Consider the following 22490-nt stretch of genomic DNA (forward strand, 5'->3'; position numbering starts at 1 on the left):
GCTTTAAATTTTGATCAGGTGCCTTCTGTGTGGCAGCTGGTCGGAGCTAACAGCAAAGGCAGCCTTCCTGGGGTTCTGTGAAGAAGTCGTTTGGTGCATTACGGGGTTTTTTGGGGGGTGGCTGGGTGGGAGACAATTGGGTTTTTTTCCTATTTCCGCGGCCACGGCGACCGACTCGTCTCTCGGTGCGCCGTGGGGTCAGAAGCCCCTCTGGAAGCAAACCCCTGTCACTCCTCCAGGTCTGTCCGCCTGAGGGGCAGGGCCGCGCTGGGCGGGCGGGGTTATGGCTGACGGCTGCGTGGGCGTGGCCATGACTGACAGCTGGGCGGTTTTAAGGGTTCTCTTCCGTTCCGACCTGCCCAGCTGCCAGCCCGCTCCCGCGGAGGCCCGGCCAGCCCTCTGCGAGACGGGAGAGTGCCGGGCTCGGCGGCGGCTAACGGCGACACTTGGCGGGGGCGCGCCCGACCAGCGGGGACGCGCCCGCTGGCCCCGCCCCGTCCCGCCCCGCCGCGCAACGGCCCCGGCGCTGCCCCGCCCCCCCGGTGCGGCCGCGCGCTCCCGCCGCGCCGCTGGCCAATGAGGGCGGCCGCTGCCCGAGACGTTACCGCTGGCCAATGAGGACGGCCGCTGCCCGTGACGTTGCCGCGGGTTGGCTGCCGGGGCAGTTTGAAATTTCGGCGGGCGGGGCAGCGCAGGGCTGTGGGCAGCGGCATGGCCGAGCCGGGACAGGGGCCGGGGCCGGCGGCAGCGCCGCGGGGGGAAGGTGAGGCCCCGCCGCCGGCCGTGCGCGGCGCTGGGCTGCAGGAGCGCGCCGAGGGGGTGAAGCCAGGTAGGGGCTCTGTGTCCCGGGCCGCCGCCCCGCGGGGGGAAAGGCAGGGCGCTAGGATTGGGCGCGGGCCGGTCCCGCCGCCGTCGTTGCTCGGAGCGGGAGAGGCGAGCCGCGGGAGGGCCGCTGGCACCGTCCACCCCGCTTCAGGGCAGCGCAGGCGGGGACGCGCGGTTTGCCCGGGGCGGCTCGGCAGCTGCGGAAGCCGCCGCTGGAGGCTGTGGCTCGGCTTAGGGCGGCTGCCGTGGGGCGCGGGATCAGCCCGGCCTGCTCCGAGCTGCTCCGGCCGGGGCTGGCGTGCCTGCCCAGGCAGCGACGGCCGCCGGGCTGCCGCTCGGCCGCCCGCACGGGGAGAAGATGCCCCGTACCCAGCCGGGGCCGGTGCGGGGGCCGCGGTGCCCCGGGCCGGCTCCAGGGAGCAGCTCGGTGCGCCCCGGTTCGTAAGGCTGCCGGTGTGGGGGTGGGGACCGGGCTGGAAACGGGGACCTGCGAGGGAACGCAGGGATGTCTTGGGAAATCAACACAATAAAGGAAAATTATTTTTTTTTCCGTTATGATCTTTTGGGTGCGTACCGCGGGTACCTACTCCAGCGTCCAGGAACATGTATGCGTTTGAAATACTGACAGGAGAAATGCGTCCCTGGGAGTGACTCCCCTGCCCGCTGCCTTGGGAGCACAATATTGGAATATTGGTGCTTTTAGTATCTATTGAGTGTCGTTGCTCAGTGCCAGGTCATTATTGACAGGTGGTTATAGGCTTGGAGTGTGTAAAGAAGGAGCAAGTTAAATTAAATGGCTTGTTCTGGGATGTACGTGGTGCTTGTGCAGGGCATTGCGATCAGAGTTGCTGGATTTGATTATGGGTATGTAGGAAAAAAATTCTTGTTTACAGTGTACATGTAACAGCTACAGTTTTACAGGAATCTTTTCAAATATTTCATAAATCATACTTGATTAAAATCACCTTTTTATTTCCTTGCTTTACATGTTATTACAGTGGTTCTGCTACGAAGAAAAGTTGTATCATCTAAGCACTTGTAATTAGCTCATACACTGGTGCTGATTTTTGTTTTGTTGATTGAGTTTGGCCCCAGATATGTAAGAACTTGAAAAAATTTTAGGTCCAAACTGCTAGCTTTCGTAACATATCCTGAAATGTAAGGGGTGTGTTAGAGATAGAATGTGATGATTTTTTTTTTTTCTCTTTTTAGTAAAGGTCAGTCTGGAGTCTAATGAAAACAGAGGTCCATGGATTGTTAAAGAATCAAGTTGTGGACAATGTGGGTGTCTTGAGCTGTTACATTAATGAGAGGGGGGGCGGGGAGGGGAAGACCTGAATTGTGCCCCTCGCTTTACTGCAGTTGTGTCTCATATTTTCTGAATTTAAGGATGACCAGGCCTGAGAGATACTGTAAGACTGACAGTGACTAAGTTCACTGAGTTTGTAATGAGGAGACAAGTGGAGACACTTTGTTGGCAACTTCTAAAGGGGTGCTGTCATTGCATCGTGCCCTTAAAAGTAAAGATTCAGCCAATGCCTATTTAAGCTGGCTAAAAATTACAATGCTGTGTCCTTTCTGTCTAAACGTGTTGCTTGGAATTTCTGTGGAGACTTTGTTATTTATTAGTTTATTAAAATATTAAAAATAATGTTTATACTGAAGAACAATAAAAGACTTAAGAGAATGAAAGGGCAACTGTGAAAATGCTTCTTTATCTGAGACTAGTATCTGCAGTTTTATCATATGTCTTATGTTTTGCTCTTTGCTCGGAGTAATTCTGTGCATTAATTTGGATCAGTGGTGTGTTATCAGCTGATTTTACACGTTTCAAAATCATCTGGATTATTGCTTGATATCAGGTCTGGGTGATGCAGGCGGTGTACTAACAAGGCATAGTATGTGCAGGAATGGGTACTGTATTACCTAAAGCATTTTAGATCTTGCTTATAGAACAAAGTAAACTGGCATGTAACTCAGCTCAGAGCAGGTAGCAACAAAGAGGGACATCCTCTTCTAGGACAGGGTAGATATTCTGATGAGAGCAACTAACCAAGTTAGGTAGGCTCTTTACCAAGGATAATTTAAGATGTGTTGTAGAAGGCAGCTTCATGATAGATCTTGGGCTGAACAGGAATTATTTGGGAATAGAGGAGTGAGTGATGATTGCATTGAACTGACAGGTTGTGGGGTTTGCTTTGTTCTCACTCCTCTCCCCAGATCTGCTCCAAGAAGATAATGACTCCTGTAGTGATTATGGCAGTCGTGATAAACCAGGGACTGCTTTAGGAAGAACTGTGCCAGATGGGAATGTGCTTTTCCCAGATATTTTTCACACCGATCACCTTTTGTTTTACGAGCGATTTAAAGCTTACCAGGATTACATCTTGGGTAAGTAATTTCGTAGTAGGAAAAGAACATGTAATCAGGCTTCTTGTAGTCAATTCCATGTTAAACTGTGAGATGCTCTTAATGGGAACAAGAAAAGTTGTAGTGTACTACCGTCGCTTATGCTGTAACCTCTGCTGCTCTAGATGGTGGACCAGGAGGCAATGGTTTTAATATAAGGGAATAGAATCTGAATGATTGAAAGGAAAAGGTGCTAATACTGCATTCTGTGCCTTGTTTTAACTGATCTTGCTAGAACTTTTTTGTGTGTAGTAAGACTGTTTAAGATAAGGCACAGGTTAGCTGTTTAATACTGCTGGCACTGAAACCTTCAGTATCTGTAAGGTTGAATACTGGATATCTTCTTCCAGAGAAGCACAAAACAAATGACCCTCCAGCTCTCTCAGTATTGGCAGTCACAGCAAAAATTCTGGCAGTTATGAGCAAAAGAGAATGAAGTCTGACTTTAGATGTGGCTGAGGAACACTTCAACTGTGTTGATTTCAATTTTCCAATTATCTGGAGGACTTTTCTTTCTTTTCTTGCATAAATGTACTGTCTTCAATTTCTTTTTAGCTGACTGCAAAGCTTCTGAGGTGAAAGAATTCACAGCTGAGTACCTGGAGAAGGTCCTTGAACCATCTGGATGGCAGGCAGTGTGGCGCACTAATGTGTTTGAGGTCCTTGTTGAGGTAAACGAAATGCAGTTGTTCAGGCATTTGTCTCCAATTTACATCATCTACCTCTGTAACAGACAGGTCATTTATCTATAAAACCTATGAGATGATAGAAGATAGTAACATTTTCATATGTAATTGCCAGTGATGGCTAGAGCAATAGCAATTTCTTTCAAAGGAAGCCTTGTTCTGGAACACCGTGTGACCTGTGCACTGGTGTGATTCCTTCACCCAGAGCTGTGAGGCTGGAGTCTGTGATGTGATACTTGCATGAGAGGCTGTCACTGCAGTGAGGCACTACTCAGAACCAACTCTTTAGGGCTACAGTATGCATTACAACTTTGGGAAGCCACACACTAGGTAGACTTACTATTTTTGGCTTTATTTGATTTTTCAACCTTGGGATTTGCCTGGCCAACATTTAAAAATTACTTTGGCTGTTGAATTATAGCACTGTCAGTGAGGCAGGTGAATTTCATTATCTCTGAAACACCCATAAAGTGGTGTTGATATCTTGAAAATAAGAGAGATTTGGTTGCATTGTTAACAGTCAGCCTGTCATCTGTGGTCTTTTGAACTTTGAATTGTTAGCAGGGCACGAAGCATATGATTGTTGTGTTTGTGAGATTGGTTCATCAGTGCTATAACAAAAGTTTATACAGCATTTACTTATGCTTTCTATGTGCCAGGGCACTGCACAATCTCTTGTCTTTACTTGAGATTCTCTGGAACTGGGAAGATGATTTTTCAACCAAAAGTGGCAATAGAGAGCCTGTATAACTTTACCTGTGTGAAGGTTATGTGGCAAAAACATCTTATGTGCTAATTTCGGGGACATTCTAGAGTCTGAGTATTTTGGTGGGAGGACTGTACCTAAATAAAAGCAGTATCTTCCAAGGGCTCCTTGTCTGAAACGGGAAGGAGGAACACCAAGTCAGCGCAAGTGAGCCATGAGGTAGAACGCTGTGGGCACAGAGAAGTTACGTACTTGGTCTAGAGCTGGCTGTTGTAATGTAGTTTTTTCAAATATCAGGATCTGATCACTTACCAGTTTTTATCAGTAAAATTCTTCCTTTCTAACCCACTTTGGTACTGACAGTAGCTCTTCTGCATTGCATACTTCTGTCATAGACCCATCGAGGTTTGGGGTACTTGTTCTCTAGGTCTCCCAACGTCTGACTTGTATGTTGTGTAAAACTTGGGTGTTCAAACTTGGAGTTCCATTACTTGTTTGAAGAGGGCAAAACTTTGTACCCCCTCAGCTTTTCAGCCCAATTAGTGACAAAATGGTTTTCACTGGTCCAGACTACCTCTTTGGGTTGTTTGTGTCTTGTGGGCACTTTGAAAAATGAACCCCAAAGGAGTCCCTGAGAACTATAAGGTATTGATTTATTTGAGTCTGAGGATACTGCTTTTGCCTGTTTTTTAAAAAATAAACAAAACAACCAAACCAGGGAAGAAACTTACTGGTCTCATAAGAGTATTATGAGGGATTTGAACAAAGTTTTGTATGTGGAAAAGGCTCTGTGTGTGTGCTTCTGAGAAGCTTAATTCTGGGGTTATTGCTTCAGCTGAATAGATTGCCTTTGCTGTACTGTACAACATGCATTGGTTTGTGTGGGTCAGCTGGCACTTGCAGTGTGGCCTACTGACTTATGCACATCATTTATAGTCCTCAGCTATATCTAAGGTTCTGCCTAGAGAAATCTTAAGAACTATATGTTCCAACAGGTGACTGATGTGGAGTACTCGGCTCTGAAAGCAGTTGTGCAACTCAGTGAGCCCTTCCTGTGTGAGTCACGGGTTAGCACTTTTACCTTGGAGTGCATGCAGGAACTCTTGGAGCTGAAGGAGCGTCAGATACCACTGCAGGAGCTGTGGGTTGTGTATGATGAGTCAGGAGAGTTTGATCAAACAGCACTAGCTGTAGAGCATGTCAGGTAAGAAAATGCTCACGGTTTAATTTTTGTCTTGAACAATTGCACTCTGGTAGTATCCAATGGGTGGTGCCCTGAGTTCTCATGGTCATGCTGGCAGTTCCACAAGCCAAGCTTTCCGGAGTAAATCTGATGACTGGTACTATGAGGAGGCTGCTTGCAAAGAAAATCTGTGGTGTCCTCTGCAGCTACAGGTAATCACACAATCACAAGGCACATTCAGCTGCAGCTTCTTGCAAGCCTTTGTGTTAAAAGGGGAAGAAAAAAAATTTCTGTTGCTTTCCCTCTCTTCTCCACCCCAGATTTCCTTGGGCTGCATCACCTTGCTGGCTCTAGTGCAGTGTTTCTTTCTCTTCTGTAACGTTTTGGTGGAATTTTTTTTGGTCCCATTCTTCTTTCTGCATTTTGCCTCCTCCCCTAAACTTGCTCTTTATTCTTCAGGTGTCTGTTCACATCTTCTATTTTCTTTTCCTTTCTTTATCATCTGTCTGTCTCCATCTCCTTTACTTTCATGTACTACGTGCTGTTTGAAAACTGTCTACAAATAGGCAATAGAACTGGATGAAAAAGCTAAAATAGGAGTGACCTTCCCATCTAGAAAATGGGCTGTTTCAGAAGTGGTGGGTGTGGGAGGAAAAGGGGAGAAGAGACACGTTCTGTCGAGAATTACTCACTTAGTGGAGGTCTAAGCTCGAATGATGGAGGAGAAAAACTCATTGTCAAAAAGAAAGATTAGTGGAAGGATTCCTGGCCAAACCCAAACAGTCAAAAAGCCTCAGAACCTTAAGAGTGTAAGTCTTGTTTTCAAATCCAGCTTTTAGCTGTTCACTCTCTTTTGAAGAAAGTGGGACTCAGGCTATTATGAATTTTGAACTTAAATACACAAAATGAAACTCTTTGTGTGGGTAAACAACAGACAAGAAAGGTAACTTCTGTGTATACTAAATAGTTCACAGGACAGTAACATGGAATTGGAGGGAGGTGATGCTTTGAGGTAAATTCTTAAATTGGTTACCTTTGTGTTTCTAGTGCTGCTGTCTCTGCTCAGGTAAATGTGGCCTCCTTTGTGTGATTAAATGCTTACTTTGCTTCGAAAGGTTCTTCTACCAGTGCATCTGGAGGACCTGGGATGAGGAGGAAGAGGATGATTTTGATTACTTTGTGCGGTGTGTTGAGCCTCGACTGAGATTGTAAGTGTAACATCTTTGATATTATTAGGGTAGAAAAGGAAAGGGTGGGAATAGTGATGTACAACTAGATTTTAAAAAACCAACACTGTTCACTAGTACATCAAAGCAAGTTTGTTCTAACAGCATTTACTGTCTGATGGTCAAAGTTTTGTATGGAAAGAGGGTATAACTGAGGTTGCCACTTTGATTTCTGAACCCTCAATTTTTCCCTGTAATCCTTGACCTTCCATCAGATGGCACTCCAAACCCAGCTATAGCCTCCTTCAAATTGCAGGCGTATGAATTCTAATCCTAATTAAAGCTAGAGTAGGAAGCTCTGATACCTCAGGGCATAGAATAAGAACCAGAATGGAACTGAATGTAAACAAACTTGTAAATTGGTCATGCTGAAGGAGGAATGTGTATATTTCTTTCCCTAGTGAGATTAGTTGGCATTAGGTTTTCTGAAGGTGGGTTTTTAATGCTGTGCTGTCATATGGAACTGAAGCAGTGCACAAAGACACAATCTGGTTATCTTTTTGAGGGTGATAAATAACCAAAGCACACCATAAAACGTACCTGGAATTAATAACTGACAAGTGATTTCTAGTGTAGGTTTTCCCCTGAGATCTGGTGCACTATCTTTTTCTTAATTCTTTCATGAGAGTTATTTTTCAGTCCCTTTTCCTTACTTACTATAACTTAGCTTCATGAGTATCCAGAAGTTTGTGTGTCATTCATATCCAGGTTTGATACTGCTATGATGCTGGGAAACTACACTAGTAAGCATTGATTAGCTGCCCTGAAATGCTATTTAGAATACAGCATTACCTGTGCTAGAATATAGCATATAGCATGTGCTTTACAGAGAAAACTGGTATAATTACCCACACTACGGGTGGCTGCAGGCCTCTCTTTCGAGGGCTCTATGCCTGTGTTTTTCTGAGATCATACAAGTTAGGAGGAAGTGTTATACATAGAAAATGTACGTGTTTCTGAAGTGTTTATATGTGTATGCTTCAGCAGATGGCTATTCTGCTGAGTTTTTGGAGCCTTATGGAGACTTTGCATGGAATGAAACTGGAATGCAATAATGTGCCACAGGATAATGTTTTTATTTTTTTAACACTGTGCGTGGCCTTACAGCCATTTTAGTGAGACTCAAATGCTTAAACAATGTCTTGAAGCAGAAAAGTAAACGTTATCTTTTTCTCACTCTCCCATACCATGCTTGATACAAAGCCTGTCCTCTAAGCTACACTGATGTTGGTGCTATCCTGTGTTATGATCTAAGCACTGATGTTTCAGCTCAGAAATAACATTAATCTTCAATGCATGGAAACATATGATGGTTTAAACTTTTTAGGTCTCTGGTGTGCACTGTTTTAATGAGAACAGACAGTATCTTTACACTGCATATTAGGTTGTACTAGTCTTCTGAGGCAAGTAAAGCTGTATGAACTGTTTAACTAAAGCTTGAAAAAACAAGATAGTTGTATGGGCTTTCACAGTGCCCAGCTCTAAAATATAGATCATGCATTTCAGGGTCAAAGTATGTACAACATTCAGTTTCCTTCAAATATTTTATATTTCTGGATTGCTATTCTGCTGTTAGTCTCACTGCATTGACTTCCTCTGTTGCCTCTGATAACTCCATTGCCAAAATTTTGTGAGGCTCTTTGTGTTTCTGTATGCCCTGTTTATTGGAACTGTATAACTATTGACTGCTCTGACTACAAATTTTCTTGCTCTTTGCAGCATGTTTTAAGTGCACCCTTTAAAGAACCTCTGAAAGTTGAGGGAACATCTTTGCCCTTGTTTCATGGAGTCTCTTGAATAGAGCTATTTATACTGTATTCAACTGATTCTCTACAAAAATGGTGTGAGATAATTAAATCTTGTTTTATCTGTATCATTAATTGCTGTCCAGCTTTTTTGTAGTGACCATGATTGGTCCTACATGATTGGCCCTGGAGTTCTTGGCACCGTCTAGCTGGCAGATGTCTTTGTCCTTCTGACTTTGCAAATGCAACTTTGGGTTGGCATTTTCTGGCCTGCAATTTCATTTGTAGAGAATGCTCTTGAGATAGTGCAAAATTTACTATGCAGTGCCTTCACATCTTCATCTGGTGCTGATAAAGCCTTTCTTATTCATTTTGTGGTTTTGTCCAGGTAGTTGTTTAGATTGTTGCTAACAGAGACTTCACATTGTAGGACTTTTCTTCTATTATTTCAGACATGATTTTCTCAGTTTTTCTAATAAATGCATAAAAATAGACTAACTTTTATATCTAATTACCTTCTACATTATTACTATTTTGTAGATTGAGTTTCTGATAATCATGTATAATCTTTCAAGGTGGATGGGCAACTATGAAGTAATATGTTTGTGTCTGTTCAAACTTTTGGTTTTGCTGCTTTCAAAAATTGAGCAGTGTTGATACAGACTGCAGAGAATCTTGACTAAAGTACTGATGCAGAACTCAGGTTGTCTCTGGGTTTGTATTTGATCTTGCAAAATTGTAAATGCAAAATATAATGACCCCTTGCTCTGAATTGCAGGCATTATGACATCCTTGAACACCGTGTGCCTTCTGGGCTTGTAGCTGATTACCAGAACTTGTTGTCTCAATGCGAAGAGCTTTACAGGAAGTTTTTAAATGTGAGGAACAGCATATCAAGCAGTGATTCGGACTCAGAAGTAGAAAACGTCTCCATGGTGGAAGGACTAAAATTGTATGAGAAAATAGAGCACTTAAAACAAAAGCTAAAACTAATTGAGAATCCTCTGCTGAGGTACTTGGTGGACTTGTGCGAGGAGGAGGGCCATATGGGGAAATATACAGGAATGTTCTTTACTGAAGAAAGAACTGATGGCTTTGTTGCTCTTATTTTAGGTATGTGTTTGGTTACCAAAAATACAGTGGTCTCCAAGCTAAAGGACTGAGACCAACAGGTACCAAGATCACTCATGTTGTATCCTCAACCATGATGGCAAGTCTGCTGCAGTCACTCATAAGGGACAAGCTTTGCCCTGAGTCTTGTGGTGAAGAACTAGAAATACAGGTAGAGTAACAGGAATTGTTTGCTAATACTTTTTTTCTCAGGAAACAATGTGGAAGAATAAGTTAATTTATTGTGTTCAAGATACTACATTTGCACAGTGTTATTTTTTTGTCAATTCAAAAAAACCACTGTAGCTTAGTAAGTGGTAAGACTGGATGATAGAAATAATCTAATTAATTTGTGTCTGAGTACTTTATACAAGCAGTTTTCTTCCTGTGTGTAGGAAATGAGAGAAACCACCTGTGATAATTCTACAATGAAATGTGGTAAGGCGTAATACTTATATTTAGTTTTGAGATACCTGTGTCTTTTGGTGCTACTGATAATGATCTAGAGTTTGAAGAAAGAAATATCATTCTGTTACTTTAGTTCTGTTTAGGAGATATATTTATTTTAGAGTAGTTTATAGTTAGTTTTACTGAATTCAGACAGGACTTACCACTTCAGCAGTTAAGAACAGTCTGGATTCCTTGGACCCAAATGAAATTGCATGCTGTATTCTGATCAAGTTCATGAATTACAGATGACCAAAACAGAGCCACAGGGGAAGGTCCTGGATTAACTTTTGGGCTATAAATCAGATTTTTCTGACTTGGCAATTGAAAAATGCTCTCACTATGCTTACCCTGGAATTCGCTGGGAAGCAATAAATATGCAATTTTTATGTACTATTTGTTATCCTTCAATACAGAGTCCCCCAGCAATATTGTGAAGGATATCAGCCTGCCCTCTTTGGGCAAGAAAAAGGACCGTGTGGACCCCGTATTTGCCACTATAATATCTAAACTCTGTTTTGGGGTGATTGCACCAGGGGCGAAGGGTTATGTCAGTGTTCAGACCAGCTCAAATCTAGTTGCTGAGTTGTTTGTGTGTTTTTTCTTTACCTTCTGTCATCTATTTTTTCAGTAATTCATGGCAAGTCACTTGAGGCACAATTCAAATGTTGGCCCAGAACCAAGGCCATATTGAGGTTTGCTTTCCGGTGCATATGCTCTTCAATCTGTGTCTCTGCCCCAGTTTTCTCATGGGGGATTGGACATGACATGAACATCAAAGGAATGTTTTAAGGCTGTTTTTGTCCAGAGAGTCCTATGATTCTTGAATTCAAAGTGAAAATAGTCTATTACTGGTGCCATTAATATGTTGGGGTTTTTTAAGCAAAAGCAGGAACATTTAATTGAAAAGCAAGCTTTAAGGGCATAAATGCATCCATTTTTATAGCATTCTTCGGGAGCTGATTACATTGTTTGTCTTTTACAGTTTCACAGTGATCCACTGGCAGCTGTAAATGCCTGTTATGAAGGAGACACAGTCATCATCTGTCCTGGTCATTATGTTGTAGATGGCATGTTCTGCATTGCTGATTCAGTTGAACTAGAAGGTAGAAGGTTTGCTAGCATAAATGTCCTTAAAACAAAGTAAACTAAATGGCTTAAACTAGCTCTGCATAAGGATTTACTTTTTGTGGTATTTGGCAGGAGCTTTTTCTTTTTTTCTTCAAAGTGTTCATATTGCTGCTTATAGAGCCATGTCTAATTGCAGGACGGAGTAAGCTGTTTCATTAGCCATACTTCTGCAATAAACTGCAAATTTTGCCAATTAATAGCAAATTCATCATTTCCTCATTTCCTCCTAAGTATTTGTCTGGATAAATCCTGATTATATAGATATTAGAGAGGATTCAACAGAAACATGAGGGACTTGATTTTATTTTTTTTAATGTAGAAGCACAAAAGTCATTCTGAGAGGCTTCAGTTTTCAGAGCCAGTAACTTAAGAGTACTTGAGAGATGTCCTTGTTCTTCTTTGCATGGTTAATCTCCTTCAGAGGTATACTGAGACTCACTGCCAGTATAGCACTGATGAATACAGAGGGGAAGAGCCAAGTGCTATTAGGACTTAGTTTATGGCACTTACTGCATGTCAGTTATCGGGGGGGCACCAATGTAAATCTGCATTAGGTGAAGTGCCTGCGTAGAGGAGGGAGCTGTTAATTTGACATGTGTATCTTTTCTTTAGAAACAAGACACAGCATATGTGATTGTTTTTCTTACAAAATATTTGTGTTTTAAATACTTCTGCCTTTTCTAGGGTATGTTCCTATCTCTTCCTCACAATTCTTGATTTCTCAGTGTAATTCCTTTGCTTTAGGCATGCACACTCTGTTGCAGTGTAATAGCTTGTATATCACTGGGGCTTGTGCAGCTGTTCAGATACTTATTTAGGTGCATTTTTATCTTGTCAAAGCTTCTTAATGGGGAGAAGGCTGAGAGTTTAATTTCCTGCTGTTCTGGACTTTATTTTTCTTGCCCTTCTTGTTTTATGAGTGTCACTTTCTTTCTTACCCTTCTCTTGTGTACGTTTGATTTATATAGATATGCATGCTGATAGACAATGCACCTGCAGGATAAAGGACCTCAATAAAGTGCTTTATTTATCTGCAAAAATGACATTGTTCTAAAATTGTGTGGGGTGGAATTTACTGCTTTTCTAGCTTTGAGGAAACAGTAATACAAATGGTGCAATAGCACACCTATTAAAGGATGAGCTGCTCTATTTTAAGGAGCAAGGCATATAAATACGTATCTTTAGTACAAACCACTCTGAATAATGAGTATGTGTCAGGGTATTTAATCTTCTTATATGGACTCCTGTTAGAGAAGTTTTTATAGCAATAGTAGCAGCCAGAAACGTTTGAAGTAGGAGCATCAAGAAAGATTTTGCTGGCACTAATCTGAGCAGCTGGCTGTTTTGGTGGCTTTCCTGGGATGAAGGGGTGACTCATCAAAGATATAATGTCACTTTGCTTAAAGCTTTCTTTTTTTTTCCAGCCACTATGCAAGTCAGTACTAAGGTTGAAAGTGTGAGGATTAGTAAGTCGGGGATAAATAAAAATTGACAAGAACTAAATAAGGTTAAAGCAGTAGCAGCTCAGGAAATTATGGTAAGGATAACCTTAACACTTGACAAAGTAGCAAAGGCACTAAGAACTTCCCTTCTGCTTGTACAGTAGCTGTTCAAGCTGGATGGGAACCTGTAGCATCAGCCCATCTTGTATCTGGGGTCGGTGTTACTGGATGACAGTTGCCTTTAGCTCTCTGGAGTCACTTAGCTTACAGGCAGGACATACAGCTGTGACCATGTGTGGTGAACACCACTTGACAGCAGGTGAACCTTTCCTTTATTCCTTGTCTTGTCACTGGCTTCCCTCTTACTACTAGAGCTGCTACTCCAGAGGTGAAGTGTAAAGCAAGCTAAAAGCATGGTTAGAAAAACTCCAGTTAGTCTGTAAGACAATTATTCCTAAAACTCTTGCCTTGGATAATAACCTCATTCTGTAGTGGTGTGGAGTTAAACTAGACCTGCCATTTGCTTGCCTGTGATGCTCTCTTTACATAATGGAAGTAAACTGCCCCATGCCACCTCTTCCCCAGGAGTGACCATAAATTAGTAGCAGTGGGAAAAAATTTCTAGATAGCATAGTGTATTAAAGTATCAATCACTTAACTTTGCATTAAATCTGTCTTTAAAACTTTCTGCCAACTCTTGTTCAAAGATTTTTTTTTTCTTTTTTTAACCTTTCTACTTGCACATTACAGTATTTATTTATGTAGTTGGTTAAAAGCTAGCATCCTGCTCAGGCACTTCTTATCTGAGTTTGTGTGTGCTTTCAGAAAATGATCGGACTCATGCTGCTTTAATAGACATTGCATTATTGCTTTCCTTATCATGATTCTTGTCAGTGACAAGCAATAAAAGCTTTACATGCTCATAAATTTCCCTGTAAGTGGTTGAATGCTGACAACTCTGGATGGCTTAGTAAATCAATGTTGGCATATGCTTGTGAAAGTTTCTTTTTAATCTGAATTAATCTGGAAGCCTGTGTAACACAGGAACATTAAATTTTGACCCAAGTTTTATTTAAATAGGGAAGTTGAGTAAAGCTTACGAACAACATCAAGTCCTTTGCACTTGTTTCCTTGTGTTGTGGTTGTGACTTCTTTTTTTCCCCCGTGCTCTTTGGAACCTCTGCCTGCTCTAGTGAACTTCTGTACTTTGAAAGCAGACTGCAGGTGTCTGTGTGTCATTGGTTACTGTATCTCCCTACTCTGTTGTAACTTTTTTTGGGAGTGAGAACTTTGGCCTTGGCAAATGTCAACTCAGTTACACTTTTGTTCAACTGTCTAAAATAACTTGCATTTTATTGTACATCATTCAAGTAAAGTAACTTTTGAGTTTAGTTTTGCGTGCCTGTACCTTGGTACAGAGGTGATGTAAGATGCAGCCTGGCCACTGGGTGGACAATCCTATTCAAGATATTAGACCTTAAGTTTTAAACCTCTGTATTTAATTTAGATGTCTGTTATGTACTGAGCACCTGACTGTTACCAGTTATTCATCAGACTTGCATCTTTCACCTCTGCTTTAAGGCTATGGACTGCCAGATGATATTGTGATAGAAAAACGAGGGAAAGGAGACAACTTTGTTGACTGTGCAGGACCCAATATAAGGATCTCAAATTTGAAGTTAGTACAACACGATGCTGTGGAGGGTATTTTAAGTAAGTATAAAAGCATCTTGACCTTTTTGTGAATCTTTCATAATTTACTGTTAGAGTTAAAGCTGGGACCCACTGTTGGAGTTTACTACTAGTTTTAACAAGTTTGTAGAGAGGAGACCTAAATGTGTAAATAACAAGGCTTCCCCCTTTTTTTCAACTTATAATGTGTACATGAAAATGATTTCTACTCTTCGTTCTTCCAAGCTATTGTGGCTCTTGTGTTTTGTTCTTATACCTGGATAAGATCATTTGACCTGATCCTTTTTCTGCTGTTAAGGCAACCTGACTGCTGCGCAGCCTGTGTCAGGCTACCTGGAAAAGGAAATAATTCCTCTTTCCACAGAAGAACCCTCATGGTAATATTCAGCTGTAGCTGAACCCAGCCAGCTCTCCACTGAGGAATGGCAGGGGCTGTAGAAGTAGTGTAGAACTTTGTTTGCTGACAGCACATTCAAACTGAGGCTCAAATAATCCTAAATTCTATCCAATGTGTTTATTTGCTATTGCCTTCTGTCTTTGTAGAAGGTGCTAATTAACACTTCACCTCAAAAGACATCTGGTTTTAAACATGTTGAAGTGTTTATTAACACCTGTATACATGTATTTCATATCTTATTAATTCAAAAGTCTCTTAAGAATGTAATGAAAAGAATAGTTGCTGTCACTTAAAAAAAAAGGCCAAAAAACCTCTAAGACAAATCTTTGACTAGTGCTCCCTTGCAGCAGTGTTTCTGCTTACGCTAGAAAACCAGCATGAGTTCAAACCATGCATGAGCAAATCAGTAAAACTAACCTGAAGTGGATAAAATTAAAATATTTGCTACCAGTCCATCTGCCTGTAGGAGGGGTTTGCCTTTGCATAACCAATTCATTTAACAATATTTGTTTTCTGTGTATGTAGATGTCCATCATGGGAAAACCACTCTGGAGAATTGTGTGTTACAATGTGAAACTACAGGCATAACAGTACGAACATCAGCTGAGCTATTAATGAAAAACTCAGATCTGTATGGTGCCAAGGTACAAACAAATTCTTAACTCTGGCTTATTTTCCTAAATTAAGATAGGGTTTCTGCTTGGAAATAATAGCCGGTAATGGGGTGACTTCTGTCGCTCTCGAGAGAACCTTTACAAATACATTTTGGACAGCTACATGTTATTGAGTTTGAGATTGGTCCCAGGGGTCTTGTAGCCTCTGATAGTATCTAGTGAAGTGTCTCATGCAGATTTGTGTGTGATGGCATGACACTGATGTAGTAACAGGGGACATCTGTGAAATAATCGTTGCTGCACTGGTGGACTGATTCATGTCCTGCAATACTTTTAAAGTGATTTTCTGTTTACTCTGCCCATAAATAATTTTCTCATTAAATCTTGCATTTGTTCTGCAAATGAAATGCCCCTTTTTGGACACATTGTCCATTGATTCTCACAGAAGGATGATAAACACAGAATTAGACTCTGATTAGGACATTTCAAAGAACAATGGGGCTTTGAGTGTTGAGATGGATGACTAAAGAACAAGAAAATAATGCAAGGCTCTGCAGTTACTCTTTACCAGAGCTTCCATGGACTGGTGGCAATACTATTATCTATGGGGCCTCAACCTCGAGTATTGCTGCTTAAGTTGGTTAACAAGGTCGTGAAGCTGGAGTGTATTTGTATTGTGCAAACTGGTAGATGAACACAAATATCTGCAGTGGAGTTGTCAAGTTAAATCGGAAACGTGCCTGAACTATTTGTGAACTGCTATCCATTTTATTTTGTAGGGTGCTGGTGTGGAAATATATCCGGGTAGTACGTGCACCCTGTTAGACAATGGCATACACCACTGCAAGGAGGGAATACTTATAAAGGTCAGTTCAAAGTAAAATGTACTTGCTGTTCAAAAGCTAATAGCTGCTAGAATTAATGCAGCTAGGTTGGCTTATAACCTTGCTGCCTTATGGTGGCAATCTTAGATGTCACATATGATGATAATGGTACTCGTTTGCTTTGGGTTGGTCCACCAAAGCAGTACACTTGTTTTCTTACCTACCAGAAAGAAAATGCCTTTTGCAATATCACTTGCACAGGTAAATAATAAAATTCTAATCAATACAACTGATTCTACCTAAAACTGGAATATTTTTATGCCTTTAGATGGACATAACGTGTTGGATTTTCATTTTTTGCTGTAGAACTTTTTAGATGAACATTATGACATTCCCAAGATAACCCTGGTCAATAACATGATCCATAATAATGAAGGATACGGTGTGGTCCTGGTTAGACCAACAATGCCCTCTGATGTCAAGGATGCTTCAGCAGAGAGAACAAAAGGTATTTTTCTCTTCCTAGAAGAAACTCCTAAAACTAGTAAATCAAGTATACCCAGTAAAATCAAGTCTCTTAAAATTTCTAATAACATCTAGATTGATTTAGCTGAAACAAATCTTCATAACTCTCAGAACACTGGAATTGCCTAAAGGATGAACTTGCTGCAGAGAAACACTGTGTACGTCTGTGCTTCATGGCGTGTGTGCACTTCCACTGCAATGTCCTTATATACCTGGTCTGTGCTCCCTACTGAGCAGAGCCTGTATGACTGATGGCCTCCTTGGGTCATACAGAAACAAGAGTGCGACCAGCAAAAAGCAGATATGGCTTTCCTTACAGCTCTTCTGCTCCGTGACAATTCTCTGCTCATTTTTTCTTTCATGCATTAGAGCTGAGATGTGCTCCCAGCACAGAATTTTTTTCTCTGCAGTAAGTAAAATGTGACAACTGTATTTCTCATATTATGTCTTATTCGAGAACTATCACTAAGTGCAATGTGTAAACCCACTGTAACTTTCTCTAATATCACTATCACTTGGCAACTTGAAGTCATCTCAAGAAGAAACCTTTTCCTTAAGCATCTTACACTATATTTGGAATTCGTGGCTGTCACTAAGTAGTTATCCAAAAAGTGAGTGGGATGAGATGAAAACGTTAAGACTGAGGAAAATTTAATTCCAGGAGTTTTAAAGGATTTGACTGTTTTGTTGATGGCATTCTTATTGTTTCCTGACTTAGGAGATACACAGCCAACCCAGTCAAGTGATGGGACAGCCTGTGTGGAGGGCTTCAGGCAAGAACAACTACCTGAATGTGTAACTGATGAGTTGGAGCTTTATGAGCAAGCTGAGATGCCTGAACAAATTGAAGGCAATTATGAAATTGCCAATGAACTTGGGGCTACTTCGGCAAAGAAGAGCCAGATGCACAGGAAAAGACTGAGTGAACTGGGAATCACAGAAGCTGATGACAACTTAATGTCACAGGACGTGTTTGTTTCTATTGTGGGCAATCAGTTCAAATGGAATGGGAAAGGAAGTTTTGGTACCTTTCTTTTCTGACTGTCCTGACTCCTAATGGTATTGCAATAAGATTTGCACAAGCTATTTTCACTGCTGCTTGCCAAGGAGTTAATTTGTTCCATTAGCCTTCCATAATGTTACTAAAATGTGACAAATATTTATTAATAGTGTATGTATTGCATGCAGAATCTTTGCTTCCTTGCTGCAAGTATGGATAACGTGGTAGAAAACAGAACTCTAGCATGGACACTGTGCTTGTATTCTGCTAATCTATGTGCTGCTGCTTTGTTAGCTCTCTGATGAATTTGTTAGTGTATTTATTTAACTTCTTATTGTAAAAAAGTAATCTTCAAAGACAAAATATAGATAGGGTTCTTCATGAAAGAGTGGACAACAAATGTGCAGCAATTAGTGGTACATTGTCCTCCATATTTTTTTAAAGTGTCATTAGTCTGCAGCTGACTCCCATAAGAACATGCTTTTTAATGAAGACATACTTTTAAATTTTTTACATTGAACAGAAGCTAGTGAAATGCTCTTCCCTAGAGATGTAGTGGATGGCTGCCATGTTTCATACTTGAAGGATTTTCTAGAAAACCTAGCATTTGGAAGGGTAGCATTGCTCAGTCTTTGTGTCTTTCTGTGCCCAGCTGTTCTAACAGCTACCAGTGCATGTGCACTTTTTCCTTAGGGAGGACAGCACCTAACTAAACTCCATTAATCTGAATAAAAAGAAATCAAAATATATGTTTCACTAATAGGGATATTCATACTGTACCTTTCAGTGCATTATTTTAAAATTTTTAAAACTGTATGCCACTTGTAGCAGCTGAGGTTTTGGAAGTTAGTGGAAAATTTAAAAAAATAGCTTTCCACTGCAATCTTATATCAGCCCAGAGCTGTGGAACATTCAGTAAAACAAAGGCACTTCAGTGGCTCACTGTTGCCCATTATTAGTTTTGACTTGAGGGAGAAATTGGAAGGAGTGCCTGACTGAGGACTCTTCCTTCTCGGTGCCTCTCTGATTTTTAATTACAAATCTAGATGTTGTCTTCAAACCTTTGTACTGTCTTGAAGAGTTGTAGGTCAGTGTTTGAACTGGTGAGTGAAATGTATGTAGGGAAATACTAACTCCTAAGTGATTCAGGATGTCTTATGAAACAATCAAATATGGTGTTAAGAAGGGAAAAGCATGTTGCCAGAAAATGGACTTTGGAATAATTTCTGGAAGTAGTTTAGCAGGTTTATGCCTTCTAGACGTGAATGTGTTGCCTAGAAGTCGATGTGAATAGTCTGATCCAGAGGTTTCACTCTAGCCACTCTTAAATTGAGATGACAATCAAAATTCACTTCAGTACATGCTTTGTTTTAGTGTGAGCAGCTGATAGAAAAGAGAGAGGCCTAAATTAAAAGCATTTTTCCCATTATGTGAACCACAGAGTTCATTGCAGCTTTCCTAGCCCACTGCTTCTGTTTTTGTTCTGCTCAGAACACTTGAATACAGGACTAAACTTGGCATTTTGATGAATATAAATGCCACTGCAGTATCTCAACATGCACAAACCTGTAAATGTTTGCCACTCAGTGACTTTAAAGAAGTACTTGAGTCAAGTGAAAGCCTAATGCTAAGACTGGCAGTAGTTTAGTATCTTAAGCTATTCATCAGGTCACATGCCATGTTTCATGCTTTGATGTTATGCCTTTATTTCCCAAGTGTAATCCTTTTTAAAGGACTGGGGCTGAAAACTAATTTTGTGGTTATTTTCTCTCATTTTTTCAAAAGCATAATTCTGCTGAGTGAGCTGCCTTCATGATATGTAGGTAGCATTTCTTTCCCTTGCACTTAATTTTAAGCCTAGCTTATATCTTGCCAGCCTCTTACCTTCCTTTTTTAAAATTCAGCTTTACATTTATGAAGATACCAATACAAATGTAACTCTTCTACTTTCAATACTAGCACAGTTTTGCCTGTTCCTGTGCCAGATGCCAATGGTGATTCTGTTGCGCAGGTTGTCAGTAGGTCAAGGAGCAAAATGTGAGAAGGTGAGGCTGCTAGTACAACTTCTGGCCATTGCCTTTGTGCAGGAACTGTATGATAAAATTGTGCTTAAATTCTTGATGACACTTGAGCCTCAAGGCACTAAGCTTTGAATGGAGCGTTTTCATCTCAGTTTTGTCCTTCCAATCACTGATGTCACTGATAAATGTTAAGTTTCTTTATTTTACAGCTTTAATTCCCCTTTTGAAGTGCAGAAGGAGAAATGTTTAAAAGAAAGAACTTGACTAGCAGAGGTTTGTTACACTCAACTTGGAGCAAGGCATTTTGTTAGCAGATTATACATTTCAAATTATAAATTCAGTTTCTGTAACTATTAAATTTTTTCTTACATTTCAAAGTTTTCTTAAATTTCTTATTTTTTCTTAAAGGTATTTGATGTTATAGCAATGACTAATGATCTACTCTCTTCTCTGTGAACATTCCCTGCTTCCTAAATGAGAAACTAATTCCAGAATGCTTTTTTGTGTAGCTGTCAAAAAGAGCTGGTGAAAACATTTAGTTTCAAGAAATGTTTAAGCAGCTGCAAAATAACTTTCTCCTAGGGTGAGATTTCCCTATCCTATGTATCAAGCTTGTTGTTCTTGGTCTTGCTATGTTTTACACATATTAAATGTGCAATTAAGTTTACCCCATGGGTTACCTAGTTGGTCCGGGCCCCATTTTATTGTTTGGCCTTTCTGCTATTTATTCCTTTCTCAAATCTTGGCAACCTTGAGCTTTGTCTTTAACCTTTTCCCTGTCCCATCATGTCTTTACTGATTAGATAAATTGCTGCCATACAAATGTTTCCAGGAGGAATAAGCTGCATGCAGCATGTCTTGTCCCAGCTTATCATACCTGAACCCTGGACAGTAGCACATTAAAATTGTATTAATCTCACCTTTCTGACAGCAAGTTAGATCTATATTCCTGTTTTCTGAATCTATTTTTCCTGATGGATTCCTAGACAGCACAGATTCTGGTAATTAAGCATTGATATTTACATGTCTTCATCGATGTTAACGAAAATACATTCTAGGCAAAAAATTTTACAACTGTAGCTGTGAGCCTAGAGTATATGGAACAGTTCTCAAGGCAAATCAGTTGAGTTGGAGCTTCTAGTTTAAAACTCAGTAAATGATTAATTAGACAAAGCAAAACTAATAACTAGCTGTATATTATCTCAAATTTAAACAACATCTCAAAAAATTTGTTTTAATGAAAAAACATGGGAAGGCTAAAATGTTACAAGTTCTGTTACAACTTTTAGCTCATCACTGACTTTGTTTTTCATAAAACATTTATGAGCCATGTTAAGCTGAAGAGCTGCTACAGTATAAATTATTTTATATTGGGATAAACTTTATTGGTGTAAGGGAAAATATGCCAGACTCTGAACTCTGAATTTGCATCAGTGGAGGAAAAAGACCTAGAATACCTCATAAGCAGTAGAGCAACTGAAAATGTTCTTTGCCACAGTACTACACTTTCCCATGATTTTTCTCTGGGAATGGCATAGAATGGTTCCATGCCCCACTCCCACACCTGCCAAATGGGAATATACTGCTGCAGTACTCACAGCCACAGGGCTGTTGCCCGTTACCGAGAAGCCCCTAGGCTGGCGTTTAGCCATGGCTTTTGCCTCTGGTCATTGTGCTCGTGGCACCCTGCATAGGTGCAGCGGGCTGCTCCAACTGTGGCCCCACCTGGCACTGCCTTGAAGGTCCAGGGAGCTGCTGGTGTGCCTGGTGGCTTGGCTGGGCTCTTGTGAGCTTTGGTGGTGAGCAAGTTCTTGCCTTAATGACTAGATTACATGCAGATGCTTGTAGTCAGGCAAGAAGATGAAGGTCCTGGTGCTAGGGAGCAGGGAGGCATGTCTGAAGTGCTGTCTTGACAAGCAATGGCCTCGTGTAGCAGCTAGGTTGTTTGCTAAGTCATCCCCCAACAAGGCAGAAAATGACATGATTTGTTCTTCAACAGTGTTATTTTTTAATTTTAGATCTTCCTTCCTTTGTGGGATAACCAGCCACTGATGTAGCAGAGGAAGCCCGTCCTCCTGCACATGAGGCAGTGCTGTCCCTGGAGCTTGTGGGGAATTGCAGCAGGAGGAAAAACCCCTCAGCATGAATTGGGGGGGGGAGAGCCAAGTCTGAAATAACTACCTGCTTTCCCTGTAATCAATCAGTGTGCCCCTTGCAGCACTTCAGATAAGGAGGGGAACTGCAGAGCTTCAGATAAGCTCCACATTTGCTACAGATAACAACACTGCCTTGTTCCTTGCTGTTCAGGCTGGTTTCAAGAGTATCAGGAATTACCCAGCCAGCTATTGTACAAAACACTATATTCCTGGTCTGAGGAATACTTGGAGTTTTATACACTTTGATTGTTAGAGAGAGAAACTTTTTTTAATGCTAACAATCTTTCCCTATTACCTTCATCTTCACAGGAGGATTTTTTTTGGTTTTATCTATGCCTTACAGCAGTCACA

General features: G+C 41.1%; 1 protein-coding gene across 1 annotated transcript; it reads left to right on the forward strand.

The window, feature by feature from the left end:
- Positions 1–1685: 1685 nt before the first annotated feature.
- Positions 1686–20572, forward strand: SHCBP1 (SHC binding and spindle associated 1). The gene is made up of 14 exons (XM_074881387.1): positions 1686–1689; positions 2038–2106; positions 3046–3216; positions 3790–3905; positions 5622–5830; positions 6925–7017; positions 9559–9792; positions 9894–10062; positions 11323–11443; positions 14492–14623; positions 15525–15643; positions 16393–16479; positions 16804–16999; positions 17684–20572. Exons 1-14 carry the CDS (start codon positions 1686–1688, stop codon positions 18001–18003), a joined length of 2040 nt encoding a protein of 679 aa, XP_074737488.1. The 3' UTR covers positions 18004–20572.
- The last annotated feature ends 1918 nt before the right edge of the window (positions 20573–22490 follow it).

Source organism: Strix uralensis, chromosome 12 (assembly GCF_047716275.1).
Source record: "Strix uralensis isolate ZFMK-TIS-50842 chromosome 12, bStrUra1, whole genome shotgun sequence".
Taxonomy (NCBI): Eukaryota; Metazoa; Chordata; class Aves; order Strigiformes; family Strigidae; genus Strix; species Strix uralensis.